At 59.9% G+C, this 24,402-nt stretch overlaps 1 protein-coding gene across 3 annotated transcripts in view; it reads right to left on the bottom strand.

The window, feature by feature from the left end:
• The window catches only part of MYO7A (myosin VIIA), a 67,582-nt gene extending 45,018 nt beyond the window's left edge, over window positions 1-22,564 (bottom strand). The window contains exons 1-4 of one of the 3 annotated variants that reach the window (XM_070075774.2): window positions 22,429-22,564; window positions 20,488-20,551; window positions 9,929-10,042; window positions 5,386-5,538 (exon numbers count right to left, since the gene is read on the bottom strand). In XM_070075774.2, the coding sequence (XP_069931875.2) occupies window positions 5,386-5,538; window positions 9,929-10,042; window positions 20,488-20,505 (285 nt within the window). In that variant the 5' untranslated portion in view covers window positions 20,506-20,551; window positions 22,429-22,564. Of the gene's footprint in view, window positions 1-5,385; window positions 5,539-9,928; window positions 10,043-13,843; window positions 14,091-20,487; window positions 20,552-22,428 lie in introns of those variants that run through there. The other 2 variants (XM_051850518.3, XM_051850537.3) reach the window with 2 other exon arrangements.
• Between the last annotated feature and the right edge of the window lie 1,838 nt (window positions 22,565-24,402).

The raw sequence follows: 24,402 nt of genomic DNA, 5'->3' as shown, positions 1-24,402 counted from the left end.
GGAAAGCAGGGCTGCAGGCACCGCATTTGGGGAACAGCCCGGGGCTCCTGTTCCGGCGCTGGCCCCCAGGCCGGGAGACCTGGCCAGACCCCCCCTTCTCTGGGGCCAGGAAGAGTCTCCTCTCCCACAAGCTGCCTCCTCCACATGACCATGGCCAGCAGCAGCTGACACTCCCTGCTGATGACCAAGGGTGCAGTCCGGGCCCAAGCAGGAAGAGCCAGGGTGGGCAGGAGGCCGCAGCGGGGCAGCCAGGCCAAGCAAAGCAGCAGGACCGTCCTGGGTGCTGTCTGCACCACACTCACCCGCCCTCCACAGCTGGTCTGCGGTGTCATGTGCCGGGCAGCAAGAAAGGGAGCCGGTGAGCAGACAACCGACAACACCCCACATCACCTGGGGTTCCCCATACTCACAGGTCAGAGCCTGAAGCCCCCAGCCACGGGGCCCTGCCCCACGGGAACCAGCTGGACAGTGGTCTCTGGGGCCAGCGAAGGGGGGCCCACATCAGGTGGGGAATCAGCTACAGGGAGCACTCTGCCTGTCTGTAAAAGGAGATGACTGACATCCACCTCCCGTGGCTGTTACAGAAACTGAAGGGCAGACAACCAGCCTTTCCAGGTACCGTGGGCACCAGTGCCACCCCCTGTCCAGACGGTGAGGCTCGGCCGCCCAGCTCGTGATCAGCAGGTGCAGATGGCTGAGCCCACACCGGCATCTGCGACCCTGCCTCAGACAGGGGAGGCTGGGAGCGCAGCTCGAGGCGGGGGTGGTGGCAGACGGTCGCCAGCAGGCACTGAGCAGAGGCGTGAAAGGGCGCGACATTCAGGAGGTCTGCTGGGGACAGCTCACCCCGGGACGAGGAACGGCAGTCTCTGAGGCTGTCTCAGCCCTAATGACCAGCCCGCGGGAGGGGTGAGGGCCAGACGGAGCCAGCCCTGAGAGGTGGGGACACTGCCAGAGATGGACACGGAGGATGCCGAGACGCCATGAGGCTTCCTGGGGCTGGGACGGGACTCGGCTCCCACCCACGGCTCCCCTGGCCCTCTCCACCCTGCCCACACCCCAGCAGGTCCTCCTGAGCACGAGGCCCTGTGGTTCCCTGCCTCCTGGTGTCCCCCAGCACGGAGGGCTCAGCTGCCTGCCCAAGCTGGCCTAGGGTGCCACCACCACCCTCCACCCCGGGCAGCCCCTGGGCACTGCTCCCCTTCTGTCCCTGTGTGGCCACCTCCCTGGCCCATGTCTCAGCTGACCACTGCAGACCCCTTCCATGGGCTCCCACCTTCCCTGCCATCTGCCCTCCACTGGGGGGGGGGAGTGAGGCTCTAAACGCATGAACACACACACACACACCACACACTTGCACACACCACACACGTGCATGCATGCATGCACGCATGTACACCACATATGTGCACACACGCAGACACCACACATGCACACACATGCACGCACACACATCGCACCTGCCTGCACATACATGCATGCATGCATACCACACACGTGCACACATGCAAGCACCACACATGCATACACACACAAACAGGCACACTCACACAAGTGCTCACATGTACACACACAGTCTGTCCTCCCCTTGGAGAACTGATGAAAAATAGTGTCACTTTCTCTGTGAACATGTTCCAGCCTGCAGCATATCTACCCATTCCTAAACGCATCGTACACTGAGGCCCTCCGCAGTGAAGAGAGCAGACCGATGCCCTCACTCGTCACCTGGCGCGCCTGCGCCCCCTTATCAGACAGCAGAACTGAGCCTCAGTCCCTCAGACAAGTGGGGGATATGCCTGGGTCGTACAGGAGAGAAGCAGGGCTTGGGATGAGCCAGGGACCTCGGCACGGGCGCCCCAGCGCCGGTCTCTCCCGGAAGGCACCTGCGAGACCAGTGGGGCTGGCAGCTGGGGTGGTGGAAGAGTGTGGCAGCCAGGCCAGGGCTGGCAGGGAGGTCCTGGCCCTCTTTGTGCCTCAGTGCCCGTGGCCCCTTCAGGCTCAGTACTGCTCACTGAGCCCTCCAGCCCCTCCCCCAGCCCCGTTTCTAAGGGGCCAGCCCAGCAGAGGCCCCTGCTCTGTTCTTCAGTAACAAACGCCTGTGGAGCACAAGGCAGAGGTGAGGACTGGGGGAGGCAGAGATGGGGGGGGAGGGGCAAAGGACCATTCCCAGGCCAAGGACAGAGCCCAGGTCCCCATGGGGTCCCGAGTCTCCAAGTCAAGATCAAGAGGCCTCTTTGAGACCAGAAGGAAGGGGCAGGAACCAATTCTACCTCCAGTTCCACCTCTTCCAGGGAGCCCCCAGGCCTGTAAAACTGGGGACTTTCCTTAGCATCCAGCAGGCCAGGGAGACCAAAAGCAACTCCCAGGACTCCGCTTCCCATGGTGACCGGGGCTCTCAGCCCAGGGCCATGCCCGAGAGAAGACTGAACCCAGACGGGGCCAAGGACCCCCTAAAGCCACATCCAACATCGGGTCCCAGTCCCGCATCTCCCAGAGCAGGCCCCCAGCCTCTGTCTGGCACCAGGGAGCCCTGGGTCCCAGCAGCCTGGCCCCTGCTTCCTACAGGACCCAGGGACAACCACTGGCCTCTTGGACCACCCAGTGAAGGGTTTGGAGGCGTCCTTATACCCCTCCCTCATTCTGGGGGCCCCGGGCTGATCGCAGCCCTGGGACACTGCCTGGGGCTCCTGGTGCAGGCCACTCAGCTCAGGGATACGTCGTAAGGCTGCGGGCAGCCTTGGTAATGCGAGGACATCACAGGCGTATGGGCTGTGCCCAAGGTAACCTGACCCACAAAGTCACAGGCGTTGCCATGGTGAGGGACAGGCATGGTTTCTGGGCGGGACTCCAGGCCTTGCTCTCACGGCACCTTGTCCGCCAAGCCACAGCATCGCAGACTCAGCAGGCCCCAGCCACCCCTTTGAGCCTGCAAGGATTGAGCATGGGTCCCGGGACCCACAGCTGCCACGGCTTGGTTCCCGGCCAGGAGGCCCTGACAAGCAGCAGGTGGCAGATGGCTCATGTGGGCTCTTCCCTGTTCCCTGTCAGAAAGGCTACAGCTGAGCACCCGAGAGGCACATGGCGCAGATTCGAGGGCTCTCTGGAGCACCCATAAGCCTCTGGAATCAGTCTTTGGTCCCCCAGAGAGGGCAGGTCACGCTCCAAGGAGAGAAAGCCGGGGTGACCCCAGCCGGCAGTGACCAGCTCAGCACAGCCCCGATCTCTGGCGCAGCTTCACTGCTCCGGGCTGGCCGAGCCGCCTGTCTCTCCCTCTTCCGTACGCAGCCTGTTTTTGCCTTGATTCAGCCCAGAGACCCCACACAGATGAAGAACAAAACCGCCTGCAGAATCACCGAACCAAGCGCTCCACGCCTCCTGGGGGTTCCCAGACACCCATCTGCAGGGTCCTGGGTAGGGAAACACCCATAGCAACCAGCACCTCCCCTGGGAAGGGGTCCCTGGCTCCCCGGACAGGAGAGCTGGCCTTGAGTTGGGGCACATGGCCAGTGACGGGGGATCTGCCCTGACAGTCACCACTCTGGGCGGGTGGATTGGCAACCTCTCTGCTCACCTACAAGGGGACTTCAAAAAGTGTGCAGAAAAAAATAAAATTAAGTTCCGGGATGGTCATTCAACCTAGTGTGTTTCACATGCCCGTGTCCCATACAGCAGAACCCGGGTCCAGCTCCTGGTCCCAGCCTCCTGCTGAGGCAGGCTCCGGAAGCAGCAGTGGCAGCTCAAGGAACTCTGGGAGCCAGGGTCCAGCCTCCCACAGAAGCCCTGGAACCATGGCCCCCACTGCCTGCTCGAGAGGCCGTCAGCCACCTCCCTCCCCTGTGGTGTGGGGGCTCCTAGGGGAGGCTGTGCCTGGCTCATAGTGTCCATGCAATGGGCACATCAAAGCACTTTGCAGGGAGCCCTTCGGCCCCCACACCACCCCACTCCCTCGGCCCCCATTCCTTGCTCAGAGGAGGCAGAGCACAGGTGGCACCTCCAGACACGGGGGCCTCACCCAGCCGGTGGGGTGGAGCTGCCACGGTAGCAGGGGCAGGGTCACCCCCTGTGTCTCAGGCGCACTGGGCGCCCCAGACTCTTCCAGCCCCAGCTTTCCCTGTTGCTTCAAGGTCCTGACAACCTGAGTGGCACTGTGTCGCTTGCTGCCCTGGCCAGGTCCTGCCTCCAGCCCTCTATTCACACAGCGCCCCCTCCTGAATTCCATCTCACCCAGCCAGCCTCACCCGGCACCAGAGGCCTGCCCACCCCTCGCCCCTGTGCCGCCCCAAACTCCCAAGCCCCACAGAGCCACCTCAGCACTTCTCTCATGCCCACATCATCCCACACCTCTGCGCCCCAGCCTCAGAGTGTCCTCACAGGAGCCTGCTCTGGGCCACGCGATGCAGCCCTGGCTGCCCAAGGGGCTCGCTCCTGTCCCCACCTGCTTGCTTGGCCTTGGCTTCCTTCATGGGGGGCTGCCTGAGGGTGGGGCCAGGTCAGGGCCATGCAGTGACCATCTGTGAAATGCAGCTACCAGACTAGGGCAGCAGTTCTCAGAGCAGGGACAAAGACCCCCGGGGGAGTCTGGGAGGCTGCCTCTCCCCAGACCCACGTCCACGAGGCCTGGCGCTCCCCATTCAGCGCCACCAAACACCAGCATCAGACTGCGTGGGAAGCAGACGTGCCAGTCTGGTAGTCTGCTAGCAAACCCAGCACTGCAGAGGTGTGAACTTGGAAAGCAAGGCTAATCTTCTAACTTTTCTTTATTCTGGCAAATGTAATTATTTTTCATAAAATGTCATCTTTGTTATCCTACTGATGATTTTCAATGAACACTTTTCAAGTTCTCAGTTGTAACTTCTAACATGGTAAATATCAGCAGATAAACCCACAGAAACACAAGCCCTTTGGGGTCCCCCATAATTCTGGGAACCTGTAATGGTTGCTGTGGCCAGCAAGCGTGACCACTCTGTGGGTTCTGCTGCTCTCCAAGTCGCCCTCATAGGGTCACTACCCTGGCTCAGTGAGACGGGTGGAAGACAGTGGGGGCGGGGGGACTGGCCTGAGGTGCAGAGGAGCGCTTTCCTGCTTTGGGCCCTGCTGAGTATCCAGGCTCCTTATCCACCCTCCCCCACGCCGTGAGGACCCTGTGGCAGGCCCCAGGCCCCAGCAAACACCCAGCAGCAGCGGTTCCCAGCTCCTGGGCAAAGCGCTAAGCCTCTCACTGCTGCCCAGAGGTTTGAAGGCTTACAGAGGCACAAGTGCCCCCTTCACACAAACCCCACAGGAGGAGGAGCCACGGGACCTGCAGCTGCAGGCAAGCCCTCTGGAGGCGGGGCCTGCGGCTGTGGGCGGGGCCGTGGCCGTGGGCGGGGCCGCAGCTGCACTCACATAGATGAGGTGGTCCCGGTAGCGGATGAGCAGGTTGCGCAGGATGCCCGCCTCGTTGAGGTCACCCAGGCGGATCATGTCCTCCACGCCATGCACAGACGTGGGGTGCATAGGCTTGATGTGCGTGGCACTCTGCGGGGAGATCCAGTGCTCCTGCGGGGCAAAGGTTGCTCGTGTTAGCTCTCTCTCCTGGCTGAGGCTGCAGGGTGAGCGGCAGCGGGGGCGGGAGCCCGGGTCCGTGCAACCCATGGCCAAAGTCTGCCAGCTCTAACAGGGTTGACTCTTCCAGGATCCCGTCACCCCCCAACCCCCCAGGTCACCTCCTTCTCTTGGGGGACCCTCCCCACCACATGAGCGACATTAAGGGGAACAGAGTGGCCCAGTGACTTTGCAGGAGAGAATGGAACATGGAATAATTGGAGTTAGCCTTGCGTCAAATCCAGGCTTCCAGGAACAAACACATACAAAGTAATTCCCCATAGTGCCCCGTGTAAACCAGCAGACGCCCAGAGGGGGCCGCTGGGGACTCAGTGGCCAGGGTTCATCCCTCTGAGGTTGTGACACTGGCGCTGAGACCACTGTAAGAGGTGAGGGTGGGAATTCCAGGCCAAGCGAGCAGCAAGGCCTCTGCGGCTGGCAAAGGCTTGGCCCCGCCCAGGAGAGCCAGGAGGCGGGGCCATGGCAGAGGCGGGGCGGGGGGGGAGGGAGGCAGCCCTGGGATATATTTCACCAGGCTTGCTGATGACTTTTGTGGCCCCCAGGTGAAGGTTGAGCAGCTGTGAGCTGAGCAGAGGGAAGTCTGGGGTTGCCCCCCTCCCAGTCTCTTACTGCTGCCTGTACCACTCCTGCACCCCGTGGTGGCAGAGGGGAAGAGAACATGGGCTCCCCAAGCCTGCAGGGCCCTGGCTTCCTCCTGCACTGGGAGCCTCCCCTCCCCTGGGCCTAACCTGTGCCACAGCCGAGGGCAGCCCCCACAGCCCTGCCAACCCCAAAGGCCAGGACCCAGGAGCCTCGTCCCAGGCAGGTACTCCACTCCCCCAAATGCCACTGTGACTTTGCTCGCTGCGCTCCCTCCACCTGCTGCCTACTCAGCAGGGAGACTGAGCCCCAGTGTGGCCCAGTGCAGAAGGCCGCCCACCCCCATGCCCACCTGTGCACCTTGGGCCAGTGCCTTGTAGTGGAGCCAGGCACACATGGTATGCCAGGGAGCCCTGATGGGTGGTGACTGCTGAGGACCAGGTCTGAACCAGAAGACAAGTCCCAGTCATGGAGAGACCCCCAGGAGGCTGCACACTCAGAGCAGGATGGGGCCTGCCTGAGGCTCTCCGAGAGATCAGGCCAGCCGGAGGCCACAGATCAGTTTCCCGGGCATTTTCCGGCACCTCGTGGACCAAGAGCATTTCCGTCTAGGTCGGGCCCTCCCGCAGGCCCACCTGGACTTTCCAATCCAGCGTGGAACATTCCTTCCTCCCGGGTACCTGCTCTTGATAAAAGTTGATCCGACTGGAAAATTCCTTCTGCTTGGTCCTCACTCCTTGACTCAATCCTAGGCCCCGCTGTAGGCCAGAGGAGAGAGAGCTCACCGGCAGGCTGTCTAGCTTCCCCACTTGACCCTGAGCTTGGGTCCCCAGTGTTGCCCTTGATGTTTTAAGGGGCAGCTCAGGCACTGCAGGACCCTGGACCCCTGGAGCATGTCACCTTACCTGCCTGAGCTGCCACACCCTCACCTATGAAACAGGAAGGACCCCACCCCCACCCCCCACCCCCCACTGTGTGGCAGATGCTGGGGACTGACAGATGCAGTGACTGAGCTTGGTGTACAGTTCTCTCCAGCCAGACCCATGGAGCCAGTGCTGGGTACTGCGCGCCGTTCTACAAATCGATACTGGGGCTGGCGTTGGGGTGTGGCAGGTTAAGCTGTGAGTCCCAGCTGCTCTGCTCCCAATCCAGCTCCCTGCTAACGTGTCTGGAGATGCAATGCAAGATGGCCTGAGTGCTTGGGTCCTGGTACCCACTTGGGAGACCCAGATACAGCTCCAGGTTCCGGTCTTCAGTCTGGCCCAGCCCAGGCTGTTGTGGCCATTTGGGAGGTGAGTCAGTAGATAGAAGATTGATCTTTCACTCTCCCTCTCTCCCTCTCATTCTCTCTACCCCCCATCACTCTGCCTGCTACCAATGGAAGGAAGACCTTTCTCTGTTTCTCTCTCTCTCTCACTGTCTAACTCTGTTAAAAAATAAATAAATAAATGACTTTTTATAAAAAGAAGATAGATGACCTCATCTGCTCCTCATGGTACCCCCAATAGAGAATTCCTGACCCATTTCCAGGGGCCAGTCACACGCAGGAGGGAAGAGGCCGAGCCTCTGCCTGCGATGGCTCCTGGCTGAGGTCAGCACCCTCAGGTTAAGGTGCCCAGCACCTGCAGCACAGGCCAAGGGGGTACCAGGGAAGTAGGTGATGCGTACAGCTAAAGGAATGACGGGGAGAGGGACAGCCAGAGCCTGGGGTCACCTTGGCTAATGGCCAATCCCAGGGCCTGGAAGTGTTTGGTAAAGATCTGACCTGTGGCTGAGCTTGGAGAGACAGAGACACTGTGCTCTGTCAAGGATATGGATGGCCATGGGCGTGGCTTGGACAGTCAGAGCTCGAGGAGTCCTCTGAGGCCTGAGTCATAACCTTTCATTCATTCATTCATCCATTCATTCATTCACTGACTCACAGAGGAAGCTTTTCCAAGAACTCCCACTGCCACACCTACTGTTGACTCGGGAACCCCAAGTGACTGGCCTGGTGCTGCTCGCAGGTTGCTAGGCATCTGAGGGAGGATGGAGGGGCAGAGGGGGATGGCTCGGAGTGGAGGGGGCAGGAATAGCCTGTGGAGGAAGGGCCAGAAGCCTGGAGCCAACACCACCAAAGTCAGACCCCAGCCTCCCTCACCTGAGCCCCCAGCAGCCACGCTCCAGCCCTCGGGCAGCCCCCACCCTCAGGGCCTTGGATGGGGGCGACACGGGAGGGCTCCTTCAGGATCCAGTGACACGGAGTTACAGGATGCCATCTGACTGCAACATGACCCAGGAGAAACTGAAGCCTGCAGAGAGTCCCTGGTCCCCTCCAGGAAGGTGGGGAGGGCCCAGGCCAGCTCGTGGGTCTGTGCGCCACCCCATCTGTGTTTGCAACCTCAACCTCACAGCGGCTTCCTAGAGGGCCCTGCCCTGGAGCCCAGGCGACAAAGTCTTAGGCGCTCTGTTCTGAAGCCCAGGGGACAAAAGCCTGCCGCACAGACCTCGAGACCCACAGCCACCATTGAGGTGTACAGGGAAAACTCGGGCAGAGGGCCCAGAGGTCCCGGCTTCGGAACCTAGCACCTCCACTTACAGCTGTGAGCTAGCCACATGGTCCCTCGTTGTGCCTCAGTTTCCCCATGAGGTAACAGTTACAATTCTCCCCGCCTTTCAGACACGCCGTGGACATCCAAAGACAGAACTTGGATGAAAGAGCTTTGCAAACCCCGAGGGCCACAGGGCTACGTGTGGTGCACCTGCCCACTCCACATCCACACCCAGGCCTTGAGGGTCCTGAGCCCTCCCCTGATGCCCAGCACAGCCTGTTTCCAACTTGCAGTCCACTCTTTTTCCTGATCCTCTTCCTTCAGACCAGGAGGCAAAAACAGGGACTCCATGTTATCCCTATGTCCCCGGCGCCTGACACAGCACTGGTGCAGCCCAAATTAAGCTGGAACTGAAATCTTGCTGGCACGTTCTTGTGCCCCCTAGACTGCAACCGTCTGCTCAGCATCGCATCCACATGTCCACCACACTACACACGCACACACCTTACAGGTGCACCTGTGCCCAGAGGCCCTGGGGCAGGCCTCACTCTCAGACCTTCCTTCCCTACTCAAGTCCTCCCCATGACTGCCTGCCAGACCTGCACTGCCTTGCCTTCTGGGCCAAGAGAGAGGGTTAGGACCAACTCCTAGAGCCACGTCACGGGGGACAATGAATACGCATGAGGCCGTAGCCTATCAGAGTGTGACTAACTTAAGCTTACGGACCACCGCTAACTTGACAAGGTGCTCCGCATGTGTGACTGCAGCAACTGTAGCACAGCTACTCACGCCCCCCTTTCACAGAGTTGGAAACTGAGGCTCAGAAGGGTCAGAGACCTGGCCAGGGCTGCAGGGCCCATAAGTGGGCAAGGCGGGACCGGGATGCAGTCTGTCTGACCACACAGCACCCTTGTGTGTGAGAAGCACCCAGCTTGACGTCACCCTGAGCACACACGATTGGAATACCCAGCGCAGTGACGTGCAGGAGGAAACAGAACACGCAGCCCGGCCTGAGGAGGCATGCTCTTGGTGGGGCGCCAGAGCTCCATGGAAGAGGGGAGGGGTTCTCTCGGTGGGCACCAGAGCTCCATGAGGGGCAGCAGGGGGCTCAGGCAGTCCTCCATCCTCTGAGGGCAGGATGCTGCCTGGCGCCCGGCCGGGGCCGCTGGCAGCCTGTGGTCCCCCCGGGCTGGGTGACGGAGGGGCCGACTCACGTTGCCTTCATCGTCCACCACCTGGATCTGCCCAGAGTCACAGAGCTTCACCACCGCCCCGATGGGCACGTCGAACTCCTGCCCGGACCTCAGGTCCATCCACACGTAGTCCCCCTGTGGGCGAGAGAGAGTCCCAGGCCAGGTGAGCAGCCAGGGGCGTGAGGATCCCTTTTGGGCAGCCATAGACCCACCTCTGCCCCCACCAGAGGCCTGGTGCCAAACTCCCATCTGCTGCCAGGCCCCGGGCTGCGTGCTCATGCGGCTCACTACTGCCTCTGCGGCGGTAGCCCGTGTTCTCCTGTGTTACAGCCGGGGAAGCAGAGCTCACAGAGCAGGGCAGCCCCGGGCCCAGGCCCGTGCAAGCCGAGGCTCTCCCCAGGGCTCTGCACCCTGCAGGTATACGACAGACTCCCTGGAGTTGAAGCAGAAGCACTGAACCACCCAAACTCCATCTTTGCTGGCCTCGAGGAGGCGGGGCCAGAGGACTCCCAGGGTCACCATCAAAGCCAGTGACATGTTCTGTGCTGGGCCCAGGGTGAGCTCAGCCATACTGCCTCCTGGCTCGTGGGGGCGCTCCCAACCTTGATGGGCAGGGTGCCGCTTGTGTGTCCCCTGCAGCATCCGGCTCTTGTTACACACCAGGACTAACAGGACTTGAATCTAAACTCAAGAGTCAAAGTGACGGACCTAGGACAAGCACGTTCAGCGCCGTGATGCCCTACCAACATGTCCTGGGCACCTGCTGACGGCGAATCACTATGTGGGGAGTCGAGCGGAGATGATGGACTCCACGTTCTTGTTGAGAAAGTAGGCAACAAACAGAGCCAGGTGAGCGCCGGGAGAACAGTGCGCCAAGACAGAGCCGGCCAACCTGAGGCTCGGCGGTCAGATGAGCCACTCTGCGGAGGACATTTCTGAGCGGAGACTGGAAGGGCAAGTGGCAGTCCTGCAGAGGGCAAGGGGGAGTAACTGGCCAGCAAGAATGTCAAGGGCAAAGGACCTGGAGAGGGAGGTCAGAGAGAAGGGCCTGGTCCAGAACACAGAGGCCTTGTTGGCCTCAGGGTAAAGGGTTGAATATTCTTCTAATCTTAGAAAAGTCTTCCTCTGGGGCTGGTTCCTAAACCTCCCTGGAGCGTGGGAGAACACAGACTTTCTAACAAAAAATATAACTTAATATCAAAGAACAATGAGAAACGAAACTGCTGATAAAACGAATTCACAATGGAGCGCACCCAGGGGAAGCGCCCAGGCCCCAGGCCCTGTTCGGACTTGGCTGAGCCGCTGACCTTGCTCCGCCACAGGGAGGTTGGACTCAGTGAGTCACAGGCCAACCTGCGCTGTCTCAGCCGCCGCCTGCCCCCAGCAGCCTCTCCGGGCCCTCACTTTGTAGAGATGGGAAGGGAGACACAGGCTGGGCCCTGCCCGAGCTTCCTCCCCGGAAAGAGCGAGCTGGAGAGGAGACCTGGGGCTTCCTGAACATCCGCCGTGGCCGTGGGGCTCCACGGGCTGCTGGGCCCACCTGCTCCTCTCCGCCTTCCCTCCAGGGACACCCGCCCCTGCACAGACCCAGAGCAAACATCCTCGCCTTGGCCGTCCCCTTCCCAGTTTATTCCTTCCTAAAGTCAAGTGTGCAGAGCGCCCGCTGCTGCCAGGCCCCTCTGACTCCGGGGCAGAACGGAGCAGAGGTGCACAGCGCCCAGGGAGGGCAGGGCGGCAGCAAGGCGAGCCGGGCCTTGTGAGCCACAGGCAGGAGCTGGATTTGCCGTCACGTGAGGCAGGAAGCCGAGGAGGTGGCCTGACAGATGGACCTTTGCGCTCTGGCTGCTGGACGGAGCCTGGAGCCGTCCCACGGGGCCCCACGGCCAGCCCCGCCCCGCACTGCATCTGCTGGGGTTGGAGTCTCTCACTTGCGAGTCCTCAGCGCCCGGCACAGCCGCGTCCATGAGAGGAAGGGCGAAGGGTGCAGTGTGTGTGAGAGGGCGTGAGTGTGCGGAGGCTGTGGAGCTGTGTGCAACACACACACACATACACACACAAGCACACGTGTGCTCCAGAAGCCAGGGCCTTTGAGAGAGCTGGGGCTGAAACCCACCCCGGATCCTGGTCAGCACGGGAAGCACTGCTAGGGTCCCTGGGTGTAGGTGGCCCCTGGGCCCAAAAGGCAAGCTGTCCCTGGAAGAACAGAGAATAACCCCAATCCTACTGAAACCTCCCGTGAGCAGGTGCAGAGGCTCAGAGATGCCAAGTGAGGAACCTAGGGCCACACAGCAAGCGGCAGTGGCTTCTAAGCTAGGGTCATCATCCGGAGGGCGCAGCTTAACTGGCTCTGCTCTAGGTGGGAGCTTGCGGACAGAGTTTCTCAGGGCAGCTAAGAGCTCCACGGGGAATCCTGGGGCCCCGGAAGCCCTGAGGGGAGGGCTCCTGTGGCCCAGGGCACGTCCTTGGAGCAACAGACTGCAGCCAGGAAACGAGGCCCAAAGCCGGAAGGGAGTTTGGCCGTGGTCACTGGTCCAGCAGTGACCCAGGGGGCTGTGCAGGAGGAAGCCAGGACCCAAAGCGGGTGGTTCGAGAGCCGCTGGGGAGGGTGAGGAGACAAAGAGGGGGAGGAAGGCATGAACGCCTCAGCTGCTTTGGGGGGCAGGAGGAGGGAGGTGAGGGGAGGAGACTGGGCGCCAGCTCTAATCCCACCAGCTCCTCGCCTCCCCAAGACAGTCCCCAGCCCACCATGACTGCGCCGGGCCCCAGTTTGAGCACCATGGCCAGAAAAGCAACAACTCAGTAACAGCATCACATACTATGAGGGATGCCCTGTCCGCGTCAGAGACGGCTCTTGTGACACAGCCCGTGTGGCAAGAGCAGATGGTCTCCCTGCCCCCACAGTGCTGACTTCCCAGCAGGGGCTGTCTCAGTGTTCTCGCGGCACCCCCCGAGCCTCAGGAGAGCCAGCACGCAGCCACAGTAAACACACATCAAGAGAGCCGTGTTCTCGGGGCCGGCGCTGTGGCACAGCAGGCTAAGCCACGGCCTGCAACACTGACATCGTATATGAGTCCTGGTTCAAGTCCCAGCTGTTCCACTTCCAGTCCAGCTCCTGCTAATGCACCTGAGAAAGCAGCAGCAGATGGCCAAAGTGCTTGGGCCACTGCCACCCACGTGTGAGACCCAGAAGAAGCTCCTGGCTCCGACCTGGCCCAGCCTAGGCCATCGCAGCCATTTGTGGAGTGACCAGCAAACAAATCTCTCTGTCTCTCCCTCTGTAACTCTACCTTTCAAAATATAATAAAATAAACCTTAAGGAAAAAAGAACCACTAAAAACTAAAGAGGTCTGGGTTCTTGTCCCAGGGCTGTCACTAACGCTGTGTGACTTTAGGTGAGTTATTCAGCCTCTCTGGGTAGCAGTTTTCACCAGACTTAACAGGAAAGGAGTGCGTGTACAGCCAATAGTCCCTTGCAAATGCCAGCTGTCCTTGCTGCCTGTCTCCATCTCCCAGCACCAGCCTGGCCCTGCCTGCCTCTTCCCTCCTCTGGGACCCAGTCCCCGTCTGTGCAATGAGAAGGAGCCTGTCTCTGGATGGCGCCCTCATTTCTCTCCATTGCACCACGGGACACTGGTTTTTATTTTCCCAGGTGGGAAGCATAAGCCAAGTGTCCACCAGACAGGCCTATGTGTGGGGAGCCGTGTACAGGAGCCCTGGCCTCTCAGGCCTGCCTGCGCACCTGTAGGCGCTCCCTGCTGGGGATCCCAGCACCAGACCCTCCCGCCTACGCCTGCGGAGGGTGGCCAAAGCCGAGTTCTCAGCATCTTGGGACCTCTTTTGCGCGGACCCTCCTGTGCGACTCCTGATAGGCAAGGAAACTGAGGCCCCCGGGGCAGGCCCCGAGCGTACCCTCCCCCATTCGGGCCCGGGCCTCACCGGCAGGACCGCAAAGGTCTTGAAAGCCTGGTTCAGACTGCGTACGAGCGCCCATTTGCCGGACTGCGGAGCGCGCTCCTCGGCGGGGTCGGGGTCTGCAGGCCCGGCGGGGGACTCCATGGCGCTGAGGGTCCGGCGGAGGCTCAAGGCTACGGCTCCCTAATTCACCTAATCCGTGCGCGCGGCGCCCGCTGGGGAACCCTAAACCGGGCCATCTGCCGCGGGCCCATGGCAACGGCGGCTTAGGTGACGCCTGGCAGGCGGATGGGGAGGGGGCGCCAGCGTCGGGACCCCAGGCAGCCGCGGGACTCCAGGGCCCGGGGAGAACGTGGCACCTGCACTTGACTCTGCCTGCAGCTTGGAAGAAAACCAGCGCTTTCTATGGAAGGAAACTACACAGCCTGGACATTTTTAAGACGAAAGAGAAGGTGGGCCAAAGAGCTTTCTGGTTCTGTGGCCGCCGGCGGCTAAAACCTTTCTTCTAGGGGTAAGCCCTGGGTAGCCCGTCCTCCTCACCCAGCCCGAGGTCACCCGTGCGGGGGTGTCTGGCGGGCAGGAGAGGCCACTGAGGCTTGGCAGACGTCTCTTGGATCCCCCAGGGCAGCAAGCCTGGGGACTGCTCAGAGCTCACCCTGCAGTGGGCAGTGCTGGGCTCCCGTGGCCTGGCACCTGTGCAGGACGGGCACCTGGCTCCCTCCCGTGCATGCTGGGCTGGGAGCCAGAGGCTACCCAGCAGTCTAGAGGGCCTGGCCGGTGCAGGCCTTGGCACTCTCCTCCCACGGCTTGGTGCTTCCTTCTCCCTGCTTATCTGAGTTCACCTCCCCTCTTTCCTCCTTCCCCCTCTTATCTCCTCAAGGCCCCTGACAGCATTGTCTGGAATCCTGGAAGCCACCCCCTGCCCAAACTCCAGCAAATAAACAGTGTCTGTAGGGTGGGGGATGGGGTTGCCGAGGACAGAGACGGCACAGAGCTGCCCAGGCTGCACCCCAGCCTTAGGGACATCAGGGCGTGACCCCAGCACAGGGCGAGCCGGCTGCAGCGACTCCCGCCCACTTCCTCTACCCTCCTGGGGACTTGGCTGTCAGGAGAGGTCTTTTCCCCGGTCCAGGCCAGAACCACAGCACCTGCTCACTGGAATCCCCTGGAGTAGGAACCAGACCCTGGAACCCAGGAGGCACTGGCGGACTTCCGGGCATTCTTCCTCGGAGCCCCCAGCCCAGGGAGGGCAGACCAGATGCAGATAAGGGTGGAAGCCCCAGATAGTGGACAGCACAGCAGGGCTGCTGGGCGCCTGAACTCTGGAGCCAGATGGCTGAGGTTTGATCCCTGCTCAGCTTCTCACAAGCCGGGTCAGCGCCCCGTGCCTTTGTGGCGTCGTCGTCTGTGTGAGTGTGAAACAGCTGGAGGGGCGTGGCTACAGGAGCTAAGTACCCGGGAGGACCCGGAGAAGGCAACCCTGGGCGGGGGACAAAGGGTGCCCGCACTGTGGAAGACAGGATGGCAGTTCCCAAAAAATGAAAAATAGCATCACCCCGTGAGCCAGCAGTTCCTTCAGGGCAAATGTTCAGAAGGGTCGAAGGCAGGGTTTCGGGGAGAAACCTGCGCACCCCTGTTCACGGCGGCTTCATTCACAACAGCGAACACGTGGAAGCAGCCCCAGCGTTCCTAGACGCATGAATGACCGAGGGGCGGGGCGTGCCTGGAACAGTGTCCTGCCAGTCACAAAAGCCCAGATCGCAGGTGACTGGGCTTCCAGGAGGTGCAGGCAGGAGGGAGGGCGCCAGGGCCTGGGGCTGCGGGGTTACCGTTCAGTGGGTCAGGGTTTGGCTTTCCGAGATGAGAAGAGTTACAGAGATGCGTGATAGCGGTGGTTGTGTGAGTGTAGGGATGTACGTTATGCCAGTGGCCTTGCACTTAACAATGGTCCATTTTGTTGTGCGTATTTTATAACAGAATATTAGAAAAATAAGTGGAAGCTTGAACTACTCAGAGAAGAAGAGCAACACTGACAAAAGTAACTGCGTCGGTGAGTGTACAAGCCAGCGTGCTGAGGTCATGCTGTTTGCTAACTCGTCTTTCCCTCCCTGTGAGATTTAAGGATGAGCACTTACATAACAGCTCAAGCTAGGGGAGTCGCACGCGATGTATGAAGATGTGATTTGTGACCACAGCATAAAGGGAGAGGGATGGGGCAGCCAGCATCATCTTTAAACACTATTGAAGCTAACTTTGTCTTAAACGACACTGTTGCACATTTAAGATAATTATAGACTTAAAGAAACCATTAAGGAAAAATATATACAGAAGAGGAAATCAAACCAGAACATCAGGAAAAAAAATGAAACACCAAAAAAGGCAGTTGTGAGGGAATTGAGGGGGAAATTTATCTATAAGACACCTAGAAAACAAATAGCAAACTAGTGTTTTTTTCTTATCAATAATTACCTTAAAAAGTAAATAGATTGAGGGTCCAGTGATGTGGCACAGGTTAAACCACCACCTGTGACGCCAACATCCCAAAATAGCACTGGTTCAAGCCCTGGCTGCTCCACTTATGATCCAGTTCTCTGCTTATACGCCTAGGAAAGCAGCCGAATATGGTCCAAGTACTTGGACCCCTGTATCCACAAGGGAGACCCGGAAGAAGCTCCTGGCTTCATCTTGGCCCAGCCTCTGCCATTGCAGCCATTCAAGGAGTGAACCAGTAGATGGAAGATTCCCTTTCCCTCTCTCTCCGTTTTTCACATAAGTAGAATAAATACTTTTTTTAAAAAAATTAAGATCAATAGGGACCAGCACTGTGGCATAGCAGGTAAAGCTGTCACCCTTATGGTGCCAGTTCAAGTCCTCAAGGCAGCCCCCATTCTGATCCAGGTTCCTGTTAATGGCCTGGGAAAAGCAGCAGAAGATGGCCCAAGTACTTGTGCCTCTGCCACCTAGGAGACCTGGAAGGAGCTCTGGCCACCGCCTGGCTCAGTCCCTGCCATTGTGGCCATCTAGGGAGTGAACCAGTGAGTGGAAGTGCGCTTCTCCCCCTCCCCTCCCCCACTGCTGTGTAACTCTGACTTTCAAATAAATAAATAAATGTTTTTTTTTAAGGGAAGTAGATTGGACCTCTAGTCAAAAGACAAATTGGCAAAATTGATTTACAAAAAAATTTTTTTAAAAAACCAGCTTTATGTTGCCTGCAAGAAATCCATCTTGGATCCAAAGACACAAATGGGTTCAGGTCAGAAGGATTTCATGCAAATGGCATTCCATGCAAACAATATGCAAAGGAGAGCCAGGCTGTCTATACCAGCATCAGGCAAAGCAGACGTTGAGTCAGAAACTGTTCCAAGAGACAACAAAGGGCATCTATTTTAGTGAAAGTGTCAACCCCAGTGTCACCATCAGCACACAGATTTATCTTCCAGCCTCCCCCTGCCCACAAATCAGGGTCAAGTGCAGGCAGTCCCCACCCTGGCCCCGCCTCAGAGATGGAAATCAGGTCAGACTGAAAGACGGGGTCATGTCACCAAGGAGCCCTGGGTTCTTGTTCCTACCCTGGCCCTGCTGGCCTCGCATCCCTGGGCAAGGCCGTCTCCCGGAGACCTCACCCCCTTCCAGGCTTCCACCCTCCCTGACGCCCTCTCCCAGGCAGGCCAGAAGCCTGCCCCGTTCCCAGGCTCCCCCGCGACCCCTCGCAGGGTCTCTGGCGGTCTCTGCAGTGAAGCTCCTCCGGGGCAGGAACAGTCACTTTCTCTCTGCATGCTTCGTGCTCAGGCTGGCAGAGAAGGGGCCCAGGGCCCTTTGCTGGTGGGTGAGAATGTGGCTGGAGGACACACCTGCCATCCCCACTCCCAGGACTGTCAGCATGGTGGGTCTGCTCAGACCACCAAGGGGTCCCTAAGAAAGAGCCCATGTCCCGCACTTGCCACCCTGCACTGGCGTCTGACCCTTCTCCCCCAAGCCCTGTGCCCTACACAGCAGCCCCCACCTTCTCCTTTTTCCTGACAGCCGGCTCCCCTCCCTGTCAGGGCTGCCTATGCTGTCTGGACCTGCCCCAGGCTATATATTCCAATTAGCCTCCCTGAGCCTCAGTCCCTACCCCATAGCCCTGTGGGATAAAATGAGACCATGCGTAGACTGCCTAGCCAACAGGAGGACCACCATGGAGGCTGCGAATAATAAGATTCTTTCTCATAAGTGAAGAGATTTGTGCTCTTAGGCCATCTTTCTGAAGCTATCTGCTGTGTCTGGCATTCTGTGGGGCTTAGAAGGGCTAGGAGGGTGGGTGGGTGGATGGGTGGATGGATGGAAGAATTGGTGGGTACATGGGTGGTTGGGTAGATTGGTAGATGGAAGGATGATGGATGGACAGATGGGTGGGTAGATGGATGAGTAGATGGATGGATGGGTGGTTGATAGGTAGAGGGATCAGTGGGTGCGTGGATGCATAAAGGACGGATGGATGGATCGGTGGGTGCGAGGGTGGTTGGGTAAATGGGTAGGTGGATGAATGATGGATGGACAGATGGGTGGGTGGGTAGATGGGTAGCAGATGGCTGAATGGATAGACGGATGGGTAGACGGATGATTGATGGTGGATGGATGGATGGACAAAGGACAGAGGAATGAATCTTTGCCACTGATTTGTTCCACATCAGGACCTCTCCATATAGAGAAAGAGCCGTCTTAGTCTTCGAGCTCTCAAACTTTTTTTAATCACAACGAAAGTGAAAGACAGTTACGGGTGGGGGAATGTCACACACAGGAACACTGTTCTATCCCTTCATCACCAGTAGTCACGGCAGCTCACATCTATTGAGCCCCACATCAAGCAGAATCTGCATTTGCTATTTGATTCTCAGACGTTCCATGGGGCAGGCACCACTGCTAGCCCTTACTTACCAATAAGGCAAATGGGTGTAGCAGTTTGTTTACAGCCACAAAACTAGAAAGTGATGGAGCTGGGGTTCATAACCAGTCCATCAGACCAAAGGAGTGAGCGATCCAATTCAGTCATTCAGCTCCAAGCTCCATGTCTGAGGGGCAGGGCCTGCAGCTGAGTAGACAGCGGGGCATGGATGAAGCCTGCCCATCACTTCCAGAACTGACTGGGAGACCCCAGGGAGGGAGGGAAAGAGGCAGACCGTGTGTGACCCGGATGGTGTGAGCCAATCAGGGAAGGCTTCCTGAAAGAAGGGGTTGCACTGGGGCCTGGGTAGACGGGAGAGAAGGGGAGGCCAAGCCTTGCGTGGGGCAAGGGAGGAATGAGGGGGCGGGCAGAAGCACTGTCTCAAGCAGCAGCCCCGGGAGCAGTGGCTCATCTTCCTGTCACAGAGAGGAACTGAGCCTCGGGGGGCGGAGTCACATGCCCAGGGCCTCCCACTCATCAGTAGCAAGGCCCACATGGAGCCTGGATGCCTGGGCTCTGCCCTGCAGGACTGTAGAGCCAGTTGACACCCACCCCAGAGCTGCGACATTTCTGGGGATGAAAGTAACAGAAAGGTACTTTCTGTTGGAGGGCTGGGCAGAGCTGGGCGTACCTGCTAACACCTGCTAACACCTGCAAGATGGGGTGCGCCGGCTTTCACAGGAGGCAGGAGGGGCAGGGGCTAGGAGGCGGTCCAGTGAGCCAGAGACCCTCCTCACAATCCCGAGGGCCAGACCGGCCCTGGGCCCAGGCCCTCCCTCCTGGGGGCTGTCCTCATCCACACAGCAAACTCGGTGCTGGTGCCTTTCTTTGTAACATAGACCCCAGCCATCTGTAATGAGCCCTTGAACGGGTCCCACGCCAAGGGATTCTAGAAGGGGTCCCTCCAGTCCCCAGGACAAGAGATGGTCCTCATCCTGCCCAGGAGCCTGCCTGCCCCCCAACACAGCCCCCCCCCCCCCAGCATGCTGGCCCCAGGTGGCCCGGCGGCTGCAGGACAGGCTGCTACATTAGTTTCTGGTGGGCCTGGGGGCCGGGCTGCTCCTGACGGAGCCCTCACAGTGCCTGCCCCCGCCAGCTCCCGGGCCCCAGGCCAGGCCCACCTGGCTCAGTGCCCACATTCCGTGCTTGCACTCTGGGACCAGGAGCTCATTAGGATTCAGGCTGATCACGGGGAAGGCCTGAGGGGCAGAGGCTGCCTGCCGTAGCCCTGGGCAGGAAGACTCAGCTGGCGCGGGGCCGGGGGGGGGGGGGGCCCTCTGCCGCTTCCCATAAACCCCTGGGGGTTGCACTCAGGCCACGGGGGCCCCCTCACCGTGCGCCCAGGTCCTCAGGGTAGGCTGGGCTCAGGTCTGCAGTAGCCCTGTCGCCTACTCTTTCCCCTTCCCCAGGGACTTCCCACGTTTGTGTCTTTGCCCCTGCTGTCTCACTGCCTCGGATGCCCAGATTCGGAGACGTGGGGAAAGCAGGCATTTCTGCCCAGCAGGGTGGGTTGGCTGGAGAAGGAAGCCGTGCAGACACACAGCAGGTGCGTCCAGCCCAGGCCTCGCAGCCGGCTTCCACGGACCAAGTAGGGGTTTTCCGAGAGAAAGGACTGGGGTGACGTTCACGGTCAAGTGGGCAGATGAGAGGATACGGCCCAGGGACCCGATGAGCCCCTCAGAGGCTGGCCCCGGCTCCGAGGGCGCAGATGGGGACGGTGGGGGTAGGAGCGGGCGGTACTCACCCGCTGAAGGATCACCATGGTCCTGCGTCAGATGCCCCTGCTGTCCGGCCGGCCAGGTGCAGTTCTGCGGGGAGAGACCATGTCAAGCCTGGGAGCAGTCAGCTGGCCCTCGCGGCCTTCTGGCTGGGGTCAGCTGGGCTCCTCCCCAAGCCCCAGCCCCTCCCCCCGGAGGGAACCCTCGCTGGCTCTTCTCCCTCTGGCCACAGCCCAGCCCGCGTGACCTGAGCCTCAGCCACCGTTGCCAGCTCTGCTGCTCAGGGCAGCTGAGCTCTTCTCTCGGCCACTGTCATTCAGAAATTCCCAAAGGGCTCCTAGAAAGTCTCAAGTCTAGCCTCACCCCAAGAGGCCCAGAGAGGGAGCAACACTTGCCCAGCGTCACACAGCACGGCAGGGCAAGTGCAGGCCTAGGACTGGGCATCCGACCTCCTAGCTCAGAGCTGCCCAGGAGTGTGGGTGATGGCAGCCTGCTCATGGCACTCCTGGGCTGCAGCCCCTCTAGACCACCCACTTCCTGCATGATGGAGGGGCGACACCCCCAGCCTGGCTTTTCCAGCCCAGCAGGAGCGGACCCCTGCTGACGTGCCAGCCTGTTCTCTCCCTGTCCCCATCTTGCTCGGGCCATTCTCTGGTCTCACTACGCCAGCTCTTTACCTATGCTGATCCCCATCTGAAATTGTGCCTGACTAACTCCAGCCACGAGCCGTGGCTCTGCTCAGACAGCATCTGGGCCTCTGCTTCCCTCTATTCTGACCTGACAACTACACTGACCACGTGTGTGCTGTTATCTGGGTCAAGGGTCAGTCCCTAGAGCCGGGGAGTTGATCCAGGGCAGGGCATGGCCGCAGGGAAGGGGCTCACCCATCTCCTTGTTTCCAGCCTTGCCTAGCCTGGGGCCAGGCCCAGACATGGCTCAGCAAGGCCTTGTGGGGCTGAGCATGGCTATTGAACACGCCCTGCCCCCGCCAAGCCCACGGGCCTGGCACCAGGCTCCTCGGGCCCCCAACCTGTCCCCGGGGTAAACATCAATGTTTCACAAGGGCCCATTCACAGGCACTGAGGCATTTGATCCTCTGCCTATGACACTGCCCGACACCCGAGCCCTGACCGTGGCCCTGCAGCCCTGGGACACAGCGGGCTCACGGCGCCCCTGGGACCCGCACCGGCCTGGCTGCCTGGTGGGAGGTGGACTCAACAAGGCCACCAGGCAGCTGCTTTGGGGCACTCTGGACGCTCAGATGCTGGGCTGGCTTCCTACACACCAGCGTGAGCTACGAGAGCCGGGGACAGAACAGAGATCCACAAAGAATGTGGGACTTGGGGAGTGGAAGAGGGTAGTGAGGGCATAGGACCTGAGGGCCAACCGTCAGGAGAAACTCTGAGATACTCCTAAAAATAAAACTAGGCCATGTGCAAGTTTGTCGCTTTTCCAATTGGCAGCAGGGACTATAGACTCTCACTAGGTTATTAACCCCACGCCCGATTTTCCCTTGCCGCTACTTCAACAACCTGGAGTTGAGGCTCCATATGCCCATTTCACAGCTGGGAAATTTGAGGCACAGAAGAAAGAAGTAGCGGATCTAAGGAGAGAGACAGAGTCAGATAAAGTATAGAGGAAGCCAAGCAACAGGCAAAGAGGTGTCTCTGTCGCTGTCTCTCTCCCACCCCACACGACTGCCCCCCGGGCCCAGGACGCCCAGCCCCAGCCTCAGCTCAGAAACAGCTCCATGAACTCCATGCCGCGGGCTCTCCCCCTCTGCAGGGTACAGCTTCCGTCTTTCCAGGCTCAGGACAGTTTCGTTCAATGGCTGCCAGGGCTGAGCCCCGACAGGTGCCAGGAAGCCCAGGCCCAGCATCAAGCGGCTGTGGGGACAGCCATGCCATGGCTCCCCCCAGTGCAACGACCCTCTTCCACGCCCAGGACACCCAGCGGCCCATGCATACCTGGGACACGGCGACCCAGCAGTGGGGGCAGCTGTGCCTGCGCAGAGGGCTCAGGAAGCTGAGGTCACAGGTCTGTGTGTGCAGACCCGCTGCCCCCCGCCCTCGCCCCGAGTCGTGCTCCGCGGCTCACTCTGGGTGTCTCTCTGTGTCTTCTCCTGCCCAGGGCTGCTGTCCAGCCAACACTGTCACCCTCCCCTCCCTACTCCAGAGCCTTCTCCCAGGAGGCGGAGCCGCAGGGGGCCTCCAAGGTCTGGTGTGGTGACATCAGCATGGGGGGCGGGCTGTCAGGGCTGGGACTAATGTCCAGACACTGCCCCGGGCTCTGTGTGCTGCAGCAAGGGCTCTGGGTCTCTCTGTGGCTGCACTGCGGATCCGCGTTGGGGCAGAGGCCTGGGCCTCCTGCCCTGCCATCGGCAGTGCTGCTACCTGCTGCCTTGGTCCCCGGGCAGGGAAACTGAGCTTGATCCTGACTCGGTCACACGCTGGCTGTGGCCCCAGCCCCTGTGTGCCCCCATGGCTGTTGTCTCTTCCCTGGTGGTTGCTGCCGACTGGGAGAGGAGAAGCAGGGGGGTGCAGCAGCCGACATGCTGGCAGCTCCCCCGCCCCCACTGCATCAACTCAGCGTTGCCCTGCACAGCTTGTTCTGGGGGTTGGGGATGTGTCTTGTTCTAGAATCAACAGGAAACTTCGCCAAACCGGCTGGCTAAGAGCAGTCCCATAGGTGACAGGCACACACACAGAGGGAAGTGAAATATACCATTCAAAGGACAGGAGCTAGACAAGAAACACCTGGCAAGACGGGAAAGCTTCCCCTGGCCGGGGCACTCCCTCCTTCCCACCCTTTGCCCTCAGCGGCACCTGACAGCTGTCCCCTTGGTGCACTCTCCAGGGGCAGTGCTAGCCCTGCAGGGGCAGTGGCACTTTGGGATTCCCTAGCTCGGGGGACTGGGGTGTGTCTGCAGGAATCCCGCCCAGAAGACAGAGTGAGGGGCCAGGAATGTGGAGGAAGGGAGGGGGTGACCAAGGGGGAACCATGACCCAGCAGCGCCACCTGCTGGCTGCACAGGCTCCACCACCTACTGCTGGCGTGGCGCCGGGGAGGCAGCCTCTGGCGGGTTAGGGCTCCCACAGACAGAGACCCCGAATGCTGCAGCACACCTCAACCCCGTGGCCCTGCTCCAGGAGTGGACATTCGCAGCGGTTACGATGCTGCAGCCCTTCCAGGAGCCCCTGCGTCGGAGTCCTGCCTCTGCTCTCCATTCTGGCTTCCTGTTAATGTGCATCTTGAGAAGTGGCTGATGATGGTTTGAGCACTTGGGTGCCTACCACCCACGTGGGAGACCCGGATGGAGTTCCCTGCTCCTGGCTTCAGTCTGGCCCAGCCTCAGCTGCTGCAGGCATTTGGGGCGGGAACCAGCAGAGGGGAGATCTTTCTCTGTGAAATAAATTTTTAATTTGAAGGGCAGGGGGGAGAGGGAGGTAGGGTAAGGAAAGAAGGAGCGAGGGGGAGAGAGAGAAAAGGGGAGAAGGGGGAAAGGGGAGAGGGAGTGGGGAAAGAGAGGAGAGAGAATCTTCCACCTGGTTCACTTGCCGAATGGCTGCAACAACCAGGGCGGGGCCAGGACAAAGGCAGGAGCCTGGAACTCCATCCACATCTCCCACATGATTGGTGGGGGTCCGAGCACTTGGGCCATCTTCTGCTACCTTCCCTGGGGCATTAACAAGGAGTTGGATTGGAAGTGGAGCAGCCAAGACTTGAACCAGCACTCATATGGGATGCTAGCATCGCAAGAAATGGCTTAACCCGCTGTGGCACAATGCCAGCACCCCCAATGTTTTACAAATATATTTATTTATTTACTTGAAAGTTAGTGTTACACAGAGAGAGAAGGAGAAACAGAAACAGAAAGAGAGAGACTTCTATCTGCTGCCTCACTCCCCAAATGGCCGCAATGGCCAGAGCTGCGCAGATCC

The sequence above is a fragment of the Oryctolagus cuniculus genome, chromosome 1 (genome assembly GCF_051225735.1).
Source record: "Oryctolagus cuniculus isolate XC-2025 breed Fujian yellow rabbit chromosome 1, ASM5122573v1, whole genome shotgun sequence".
NCBI classification, from domain to species: Eukaryota; Metazoa; Chordata; class Mammalia; order Lagomorpha; family Leporidae; genus Oryctolagus; species Oryctolagus cuniculus.
This window is presented reverse-complemented; position numbering and strand designations above follow the sequence as displayed.